Here is a 10,285-nt window from a genome sequence, read left to right as displayed (position 1 = left end):
CACCAAAGGGCCCAGGGCTGGGGGCTGGCCCGAGGCCCTCCCAGCTCTATGACCCTGTGACCCTAGGGGTCAGTCTGTGGTGCCAGGTCAGGGAAAACTGCTTCTCCTGAGGTTCTGCTCTGTTCTAGCACGGAGCACTATTCTTCCTCGTGGAATCCTTACCACATTCCATTTAGTGGGTGGTCACTGTCATCCCCGTTTCGCAGGTGAGAAAATCGAGGCTCTGCGAGCTCAGAAGTGGCCTCTCCAGACTCACAGCTGGGAAATGTCACCTGGGCTTGAAATCAGGCCTCCTGACCCCAAAGCCATCCGGCCTTAGTCAGTCTGATTCTGATATCCTGTGGTCCCAACATTCTCCCTTTGTGGCCTGAAACCATTTCTTTCCCCCTGGGCGGGGGGAGGGGGGGGACCACAGGGCCCCCAATGCCACCACAGACTGGCCCCAGCCCAACCGCAGCCCCCAGGCGGCCTTACCACAGTCAGCTTCGTGGTTTCCTGAACATTCTCAACCAACGGTCGCTTTTACCATAATGGTTCCCGCGAGAGGCTGCCGGTCAATTTTCCTTGCTTGGTTCTCAATTTCTTCTGAAGGGTAAAGTGGCTGACGGGCTGGGGGGGGGGAGGGGGAACCACGAGCCGCCCCTCCCCCAAAGCCTCCTTGTTTATCTCACACTCAGGCCACACTGTATCATTTCAGCTTAATTTTATTTCCTCTTATAAATGGGCACAGCACGGGAAGTGTTAAAAAAAAAAAAAAAAAAAAAGAACAACCAAACAGAAAACAAAAACAAAACAACCAAACAGATCCTTCACAAGGCTGGGACAGGTGAGTACCCCCGGTGGCGGGGCGGGGGGGGGGGGGGGGGGCAGGCACCTGGGTCTCTTTTTCCAGTCTTTTCCCTCCGCTTTTCCTTATTTAGAGATTTGGCCATGAACTCAGGACAGGTATGGTTAATAAACAGGTTATGGCGGGGGTGGGGGGGTGGGGAGAAAGGGCAGGGAAGGCTTGGGGGAGGGAAGGACAAACTCCCACCCACCCCAGGTCGGGTACGCGAAGGGTTCTGTACAGGAGAAAGGACGCACGGGAGGGACACTGTCTTCAGGGGGCTCTCTGGAGCCACACTGCCTACGAAAAGTATTTACACGTATTTGCCACGCTGTGCACTAAGCTGCCGGGTGGGCACCGGGGGGGGAGGGGGATGCTGGACCCATCAGCCCTTAGATGGCAACTCCAGGACCCAGTCTTGGCATCTCCGTAAATCTGTACAGTTCGTGGGCTTCTATTTACAGGCAGGAGGCCTGAGGAAGCAAGTCCAGGGTGGTGGCTGTCAGGAGAAATCCGGGAGAGCCCAGGAGGTGGTGGCCACTCCCACCCCACCAGAGAGGCCAAGATAGGTTTGCTTCCTGCTCCTGGGGCCCCAGCCTGGAGGCCTGGACAGATGGCTTTGCCAGCCCCGGCGGGGATCTGGCCTGAGCACCCCAAGCCACGGACTGCAGACCTGCCTCACCCAGCCCTGGTTGCCACCCAGCCCCCTCCAGGGCTGAAGGGGACACACCTTTCAGGAGAGGTACACCCCTGTGGCCCCTTAGGGAGACAGAACCTGGGTTCTAAAAGTCACAGCTGGAGCGAGGGCCCGAACCCCACCTCCCGAGGCCCCAGCCACCCTCCCTGGCAGCTGAGGCCCCAGGGAGGTTCTCTGGCCACACAAGCCCCCTCCCCTTTGGAATCTGCCCGGCTTCTAGGAAATGCCAGGGCCTTGCGGGACACCCTCCCTAAGCACACTGGTATGTCTGGGGACCCATCTGCCCAGGCCCTGCTTGCATCACACCTCGTGCCCAGGCAGAGTGAGAGCCCCGCACCCACATTGCACCGAGGAGAGCCCCAGCTCATCCTTTTAACCGACCTCTCTCCTGGACTGCCCTGCCCCAGCCGGGCTGGCCGGAATGAACTTGGGCCAGTCAGACTGTTGTTCCACGAGGATAAAGCCTGGGCCTTGGGCTCAGGTCCAGGGCTCCATGAACGAGGCCCTTGGCCCCTTCTCTCAAACACTAAGGACAGAGAGAAGAGGCCCGTGTGCCAGGAGGCAAAGCCCCAAGTCCCAAGTTAGAAGCCAGCCCTACGTGGGGAGTCAGGCCTGCTGGGACCAGACTGGACCCCTGCGGGGGGGCCACTCCAAGCCCACTCCAGCCAGACCAAGCCCAGCTCCTCCGTCCTTGCCAGGCCCCACCCCACCATGGGCTACATGTGGCCCATGCAGGGGTCTCCTACCCCAGGCCCACCATTCGTCCCCTCTCCTCCATGCTCCCTGGCTTCTCAGCCTTGGCCTGCCCAGGCCTGGTCACCAGAGCTGCTGGCCCCCCACAGCAGCCCACCAGGGAGCTGCTGGGACATCAGTCCCTCCTCCCCTCGCCCTTCCACACTCCAGGGATGACTGAGGCCAGGTCGCCTCACCTTCAACAAATCATGGGCCCAGGGTGCCTCCCCTCACTCCTGCCCATCGCAAAGTTTGGGACCGGCTGGGCTCCTCACAAGCCTCCAGGCCCTGCCCGGGGGGACACTGAGTCCGAAAGACAAAGCCCCAGCCCGGAAGCAGGATGGTGGAAAAGACAGGGTGTGGAAGTTCCCTGGACCCTTGCTCTCAATGCCTCGGGCACCCCCCCACCCCCCTCACCCTGCAGAAATCTGCTGCCAGGGAGTCTAGAAAAGGGAACAGAAATAAAAGCTGGGTTCCTGACTTTAATCTGGGCTGAAGGTTGTGGGGGGGGGGGGGCGGTGAGCACCAGCCAACCCCAACTCAGACCACATCCTGTGTCCTCAGGAGCCCCCACCAAGCACACCCTCCTCCCCCAAGGAGATTTGTGACCCCACATTTAAAATATCTACAGAAGCGGCCCCCTCGCAAGGGTAACACAGAAGGGGGAGGTGGGCCGGGGCCGGGGCCTGGGACCCCCCCCCCCCCCCCCAGCCCCACCTGCTCTCAGCTCCCGGCCTGGGGCAGTGTGTCTGGCTGGGCTGCTTCAAGAACCATCAGCTTGTCTGGCCAGCGAGCGGGCAGGTGTCCACGGGGAGGGCCCCAGGGCGGGACCGAGGTGGGCCTGGTGAGGCCGCGGGGAGGGTGCAGGAGGCCCAGGCGACAGGGCCCACCCTCACAGGCACTTTGGAGACTTGTGTCCTGGGAGGCAGAGTCAGCCCCTAGCTCAGAGCAGGAGAGGGTACAGGGAGACTGGGAGCCAGGCCGCACACCCCTCCCCGGCCAGGTCTTGTGGTCCTGGGTGACCCAAACCCCCTCCACATTTCCAGGAACCAGCCTGCCTTCCTCAGCAAGGCTCCTAGCTAGCGGGGGACTGGCCCCGAACTCACCCCTCGGCGAGCTACAGAGGGGAGGGGAGGGGAGCAGGCCCCACCAATGTGCAATGCCCTGGGGGGGGGGGGGGTTGTGGCAGCATCCCCCCCCCCACTTTATTTCAGGAGAGGCAAGCAAGGCCCGCCGGTTCCCCTGCAGCACAAGCGTGGGGCTGTGCAGGGGGGAGACTGTACCTCCACGTGGGATCGTATCTTGACATGCTGGGGTCGGCGGCCGCGTGGTTGGTGCTGGCGTCATGGTGAGGGGCTGAGTGTGGCAGGGCAACTCTGGGGACCCCAGCCTGACTCCACCCTCTCCTGGTGAGCCCGGGAGCTGGGGACAGCCTGCCTGGTGCCACAGTGTGCATGGGGGGAGGGGGACAGAGGAAGGGGCAGGCCACACTGTCACCACCATCAGGGGACGACGACTAGTGCCTTGCATTGTTGTGAGCATTGGGGGGCGGGGGGGGGCCGCGGGGTGAGAAACACGCGAGAATAAGCATCTTTGGAAGCATGTGTGTCTGTGACAGGTCTGCACCGGCTGGGCGAGCGGGACCGCGCAAGGTTTTGTCGTTGCGCGTTGTCGCCTTCGTGTGTGATGTCATGCGTGACTGTGTGGGAGATGGTGTCTGTGCAGAGTCCACCTGCAAGAGGGAGGGAGGCCCAGGCGGCCCAGCCCCTCCTCACCAGTGGCTGCCAGAGCACTCTTAGCAAGTCGATTCCTTAGGGGCACGCTGGGATGAGGTGAGGCCTGTGGTAGGTGGGCACTGGGCAGGGGGCCAGGGGAGAATGGCCCCACCACCCCAGAGTGGCCAGGGCAAAACAGGCTGGTGACGAGAGGTACCGTCTCTCCTGGGCAGAGAGGGGCCCCGGGGACGGTAGTGAGAAGCCACAGTGTCTCGATGATGTCGAGGGCTGAGCTGGCCAAACGCTCGTCCTGGAAACCAGCCTGCGTGCCTCTCCGCCTCCGAAACGAGACTTCAGCTGGCCCTGGGGGCGGGGGGGGGGGGCCCAGGTTGGGGCCTGGAGCCCATCTCAAGCCCCACCCTTTCTTCTCCCAGCCAATCTGGAGCTTCCTTCCTCCTGTCCGGCCGACACGAGGTCCTGAAGCCCCAGGCTGATTGTGGGGAGGGCGGGGGGGACAAGAGATGAGCTGGTAAGGGCACAGTCTAGGGCAGATGGCAGTGCCCCCTGTCCCTCAGGTAAGATCTGCGTGAGGCTGGCTGTCTGGGCAGACCCTGGGAGGGCGGGCAGAGATGAACCGGGGCCAGACTCCCTCCCAGGCCCAGTCCCAGGCCAGGGCTGGTGGGGCCGGGCCGGGGGCTAGGCGGAGGGGTGACGCTGAGGCTACGGGAGGCACTGTGGCTCCACTAGGCTCCGCTAGGCGTAGAATTCCTCCTGCTTGTCAGGCTTCTGGTACGTGACGCTGGCCTGCTTGGGCTCCTCCAGTGTGTAGCTGCCCTCATCCTTCTTCTTCATGCGGTAGATGAGCAGCGTGACCAGGAAGGCCGCGAACAGGGCGCCCACCACCCCGCCTACAATCACAGCTGCGGAGGAAGAAGGCAGAGGTCAAGGGCTAAAGACAAGCTGGGGACAAGCTCAGAACCTGGGGAGAGGGCAGAGGGCCCCGGGCGGGGAGGGGGCTCAGAGCCTTGAATCTGAGGCGCGGGGTGGCCAATTCTCACACGGGCAGCGCTGGCTGGCATTCACAGACCTCGCCGGAAGGATGATATGGAGGCAGGGTCAGACCCTGGGACAGGGGAAGGTCAGAGGAGGAAACAAAAGGAGGGTCTGGGGGTTGAGTCCCCAGCTTTCCCTTCCTAGGAGACTAGGCTCCTAGAAACCCCATGCCCTGACCTCTTCTCGGGTCCCTAGACATCCAAACTGAGGCCCGACCAGCTGCCTCGCTCTGGGCTCCTCCCAGGCCCCAAGCCTCACCTACAAGCACCTCCTTCCGCTCTAGGATGCTCTTCTGAGGCAGCTGAGCAGCTGAGCTGCCTGGGTCGATGGCATTGTCCAGGAGGCTGGGGCCTGGGCCAGCACCCTTGGGCAGCGTCCCAGGTGGAGGTGACGGCTTGGCTGCAGCCCCGCCCACAGCCACCACCTCATTGGCTGTGTCTGGCTGCGTGGTCTCTTCCTCCGGCAGCTCAAAGTCCCCGCTGGGCCCCCCGCTCACGGGCACCTCTGGCTCATCCCGGATCGTGGTCAGGACGGACTCCGGAGTTGGGGTCTGGAGGGAGGGAGGCATGAGCCTAGGAGCCAGGCCTCAGCCCCTCCTGCCATGGGTCACCCCCCCCCCCACCTCTGCCCAAACCACCCCGCATTCCCAGTGGGTCTGACACTTACTTAACTAAGCACTCGCTATGTGCCAGGCACTGTGCTAAACACGTTATGGGCGTTTTGCCCTCACAGCACCCCCGTGAAGGAGGTACTGTTACCCCTGATTTATAGGGCTGGAAATAGGTTCAGAGAAGTTAAGTGACTTGCCAAGGACGTACAGCTAGTAAAGCAGTAGAAACAGAACTAAAATCCAGATCCACCCAATTCCAACGTCTCGTGTTTGTAACCACCCCACACCGCCTCTGTTCTCACCTGGCCACAACCTATCCCCACCCCATCTGTCACCTCCCCCTCTAGCCGCCTCTTGGTAATAACGATCGTTGGGAGATCACTGTCGAATTGCTGTTTGGGGACTGCCAGGTGCTGCCTGGTCCCCAGGCCACGTACCTGGGGCAGGGGTGAGGCCCTCAGCCCGGGGGTCAGTTCAAGTGTACAAATGCAGAGTGTGATGCCCCTTGGAGGCAAGCGCCCAGGAAACCAGCCCGGCGGCTCCCACCAGGGGGAAGCAGGACCAGGGCTGGGTTTGGCGCAAGGATGTAGGTGCCTCAGGGGTGAGCGGGGCGAGGTGGGCCTGGTGCCCGGCCCTCCATCCCCTGTCACTGTTTCCCCTTCCTGCTTGGCCAGCGTCTGCGAAGTACCAGGCTGCCCCAGCTGCTCAGAGGAGCTGAAGGTGGGGTCTGCATCTGGCCGGGGCTGGGGAGTCAGAGGGCCTGAGGGGGACCTGAAGGCACCTCTCCCACCTGAGGGCCCTCCTCCCTCCGTGAGGCCGGCTGCAAAGGGCTTTGGTACCCCAATCAGTGCGACCTCCTCCCCTCCTAGCCCAGCCCACCCAGCAGGGACCAGGCTACTGCTCCCACTTCCTTGATCCCATGCACCCCCACAGTCCTGACGTCCGCATCCTCCCCCCTTCAACCCTCCACCCCTCACCCCTAACACCCCCACACACACACACACACACATGCCCTGGCCTCTCTCTAGAGCCAACTGCGGGGCTCAGATGCTGACTCTGCCATCGCGGGTGAGGCCTGGTCTGCAACCAGGCACAGTGCCGCCCACAGCGTGGATGCCAGGGTGAGGGCGGGCACGGGGACGCTCAGCTCTGAGCTGGCCACCCGGGCAGCATGCCGCACACGTGAGCTGAGGGCTCTCCTCTCCCTCGGCCTCTCCCCCCCCCCCCCCACCAGTCACCCTCAGACTAACAACGACGGCGATGACGGTGACCATGACGATACCGAAGCTTCTGGCTGGTTTACCATTGCCAGGCCCCGTTTTAGGCGCTTTGGATGATTCCCGCAACACTAGGGTCGGCGTCCTATTATTTCCTCCTTCTCACAGGTGAGGAAATGGGACGTACAGAAAGAATCGGCGACTTCCTGAGCTCACTCCAGGATGCCTGCCCCCTGGCCCTGCACAGGCCCCTTGCCCCGCCCCCCACCAACCACGCTCCACCCGATTCTTTCCCCATCCCTATCTTGTCCCAACATCCTAAGCCCCAGGGCCAGTCTCCCGACCATCCCCATCCACCTCGAGCTCTGTCCCCATCCTGTGTTTCACGCCCCCAGCCTTGGCCCTCTGGCCTCAGCCTCTCTCACCCTCTCTAGCCATGTCTGGCCCATCTCCAGACCCTCCTGGTCCCCGCCCTGCCCAGCTGCAACCTCCCCTGCCCAGGCCCGACCCACCCGCCTCTGCTCTCACTCCCTGTTCTCCCCCAAACTGCTCACCTGAGCCACTTCCGTGGGTCCAGGGGCCGTGGTCCCCAGGGGCAGGGTGCTCTTCTCAGGGCTGTCAGGCTCCTGGGTGGTAGCTGGCCTGGGAAGGGCCCTTGGCCTGGAGGTAGCTGTGCTGACCAACCTGGGTGTCGGGGCCTCTGTGTCCAAGACGGCCACCGTGGTGGGAGGCGAGGGTGCCGCTGGGGTGGTGGCCCGGGCCGTGGCCGCCGTGGTCAGCGGAAGAGGCAGAAGCCTCTGTGCACCGGTGGTCCTTATGACAGAGGTGATGGCCGTGGAAGGGGGTGCCGCGGGGATGCTGGGGGCGGCGGTGGCCACCGTGGCGGGCACCGTGGCCACGGTCAGGGCCCCCGCGGTCGTGGCAGCAGTGGTAGCCGTGGGCATGGAGACGGTGGTGGCTCTCTGGCTGGGCTCTTCCGGGACCTCTGTCACCACCGGGGGGCTGGTGGCTGGCTCCGGGGTGGGGTGCTCGGAGGGGAGCTCTTCAAACGGGGTGCCCACGGGCTGGATGTCCATGGTGGGTGGCACCGCGGGTGTGGTGGACACTGCCGTGGCCACATCTGGGCTGAACCGCATGGCCGTCTCAATGCCCGACTCCTGCTCGAAGTCTGAGGGGGTGGGGAAGAGGAGAGAGCTAGGGAGCTGGCTGATCGTGAGGGCAGGAGGGTCCCAGGTAAGCAATGGCCACCAAGATGGGGCGGATCCCAGCCCTCACTCCATGCAATTTCCCCAGGACAAGATGAGGGAAAGACGTAAGGCACAGCCTGCCCACAGGTCAACAGCTGGCTGGTGGCTGGTGCATGTTCCCTAAGCCTTCCCTGCCTAGCCAAAAATTCCTCGGGGGTGGGGGCAGGGGAGGGGGGCACCTCTTCCAGGAAGTCTTCTCTGATTTTTCCAGACCCCCCGGCCTGGACCTAGTGGCAGCCTAAATCCAGGCAGAGGCAACAAAAGCCCTACGGGCTGCAGATCTTGCTAAAAGCTGGGGGGGAAGCAGGGGAGTGGCATTCTGGGAAAAGCCAGGCCTAGATAAACCCCCGCCATGAGCATGAGGCGCTTAAGGGCTTCTCCGGAGGCACAGGCCACAGGAAGACAGCAAGGAGGAGAAGGAGCCCTTCCTACAGGGAAATGCTTGAGCAATCTGGCGGACTCTGAGCCAGGACAAGTGAAGGGGCCCGGGAGGAAATAGGGGACAGAGAGAGAGAGAGAGAGGGTGCAGCCCACTCCCTGGGCCCCTGATCAGCCAGAGGAGGGGTGGAGAGCAGCCAGAGAGGTTCAGGAGTAGAGACATGACCCAGCAGAGATGGATTTTACGAAGATTAACTTGCAAGAGGCTTACATGGAGTAGGGCTAAAGCGGGGAGACTAGAGGTAGAGGACTGTGGGTGGCCAGGCCCAGAGCACAGAGACCTCCTACCATCCCGCCAGACCGCCTTGCCCTCTCACAGGGCCCAATCTCAGCACATACCCCTTTTGAACAAAAAAGAAAAGTCATCTTGGGATGCCTGGGTGGCTCAGTCGGTTAAATGTCCGACTTCGGCTCAGGTCATGATCTCGAAGTTCGTGAGTTCGAGCCCCGCCAACGGGCTCTGCGCTGACAGCGTGGAGCCTGCCGGGGATTTTCTCTCACTCGCTCTCTCTCTGCCCCTACCCCCCTTGCGCTCTCCCGCTCTCTCAAAATAAATAAATGAATTAAAAAAAAAAAAAAAAGTAATCTCAACACCCAAAGCGGGGCTCCGACTCAAGACCCCGAGATCAAGAGTCACAGCTCTTCCGACTGAGTCAGCCGGGTCCCCCGAACACACACCCCTTTTTTCTACCATTTTTAGAACTCCTCCCCTGTTCCAGACCCTGACACCTTACGCTGAAGCCTTCCAGAGGCTCTGAGAAGAAGGCATAGCTCTTCTATCATTCCCAGGTGAGAACACAGGGACTCAGAGGGGGAGAGTGGCTGAAGGTAGCACAGGTTTTAAGCGCCGAAGCTGGGATTCAAACCAGGGGTGCGGGGGCAACCTCCCTCACCTCACACTGCTCTCCTGGCCTTTCCCAGGCCACAGAACCGGGCTGTCCCAGGCACTGGTGGAGGCGTCTGCCCCTTTCCACCGCTCCCTGAACTCTACCCTGGGCCACAGCTGACTGGACAGGAAGGGGGCCACCTGACCCAAGCGGAGTCAGTCAAATGGTTTCTGCTGAGGACGCGCCCCTGCAGATCCGAGAAGTGACTACTAAGTTCCTCCAAGAGGTCAGGGCAGTACTGAAAACTGGGTTACTGAGGGGCGTCCGTGCTCCCCAGCAGAGGCGGGAGGTCTTCAGGGAGACGCAAACAGTGCAGAGAGAACCGCGGGGAGCGGTGAGTCCCGAGCTCTGAGGTCTCAAAGCCCTGGAGACAGCCCCGGGAGGACGGGCTGCCCTTCCCCGTGCTTGCGGCCCAGAAGCTTCCCCTGCCTGACCACCCCACCCCCCACCCCGGCCCCTCACCCCCACCATGGAAACCAGCCTGCATGGGCCCCTGTTCCCAGTGATCCCAGAGCCTTGGGTGGGGCACTGGAGGCAGACAGCACTGCCCAGGCACAGGGCAAGGGCGGGGGGGGGGGGGGCGGGGGGGAGGTGGGTACTTACAGCCCGAGCCGGACCCCGAGTAGAGGTCGTCCAGCTCGTCATCGGGGAAGGAATCGTCATCCCCAGAGCCCTCCAGGTCCACGGGCCTCTCGAAGTTCTCACTGCGCCAGCGCTGAGCCTGAGGAAGGCAGAGGCAGGCACAGAGCTCAGCACCTGCGGCCCGGACGTGCCCAGAGGGACAGCAGACACATCCGTGGGCCAAGCGACTGAGGAACAGCGTCAGGCGTGGCCACCACACGGGCCAACAGGGCCAGGGCGGG

At 62.7% G+C, this 10,285-nt stretch overlaps 1 protein-coding gene across 1 annotated transcript in view; it reads right to left on the bottom strand.

The window, feature by feature from the left end:
* Positions 1-686: 686 nt before the first annotated feature.
* Positions 687-10,285, bottom strand: part of SDC3 (syndecan 3) — a 36,326-nt gene continuing 26,727 nt past the window's right edge. The window contains exons 2-5 of the mRNA XM_058718319.1: positions 10,026-10,143; positions 7,405-8,018; positions 5,282-5,573; positions 687-4,890 (exon numbers count right to left, since the gene is read on the bottom strand). Of these exons, the coding sequence (XP_058574302.1) occupies positions 4,724-4,890; positions 5,282-5,573; positions 7,405-8,018; positions 10,026-10,143 (1,191 nt within the window). The 3' untranslated portion in view covers positions 687-4,723. The remainder of the gene's footprint in view (positions 4,891-5,281; positions 5,574-7,404; positions 8,019-10,025; positions 10,144-10,285) is intronic.

Source organism: Neofelis nebulosa, chromosome 2, assembly GCF_028018385.1.
Source record: "Neofelis nebulosa isolate mNeoNeb1 chromosome 2, mNeoNeb1.pri, whole genome shotgun sequence".
NCBI classification, from domain to species: domain Eukaryota; kingdom Metazoa; phylum Chordata; class Mammalia; order Carnivora; family Felidae; genus Neofelis; species Neofelis nebulosa.
The sequence above is the reverse complement of the archived record's forward strand: the minus strand, read 5'-3'. Positions and strand labels throughout refer to the sequence as shown.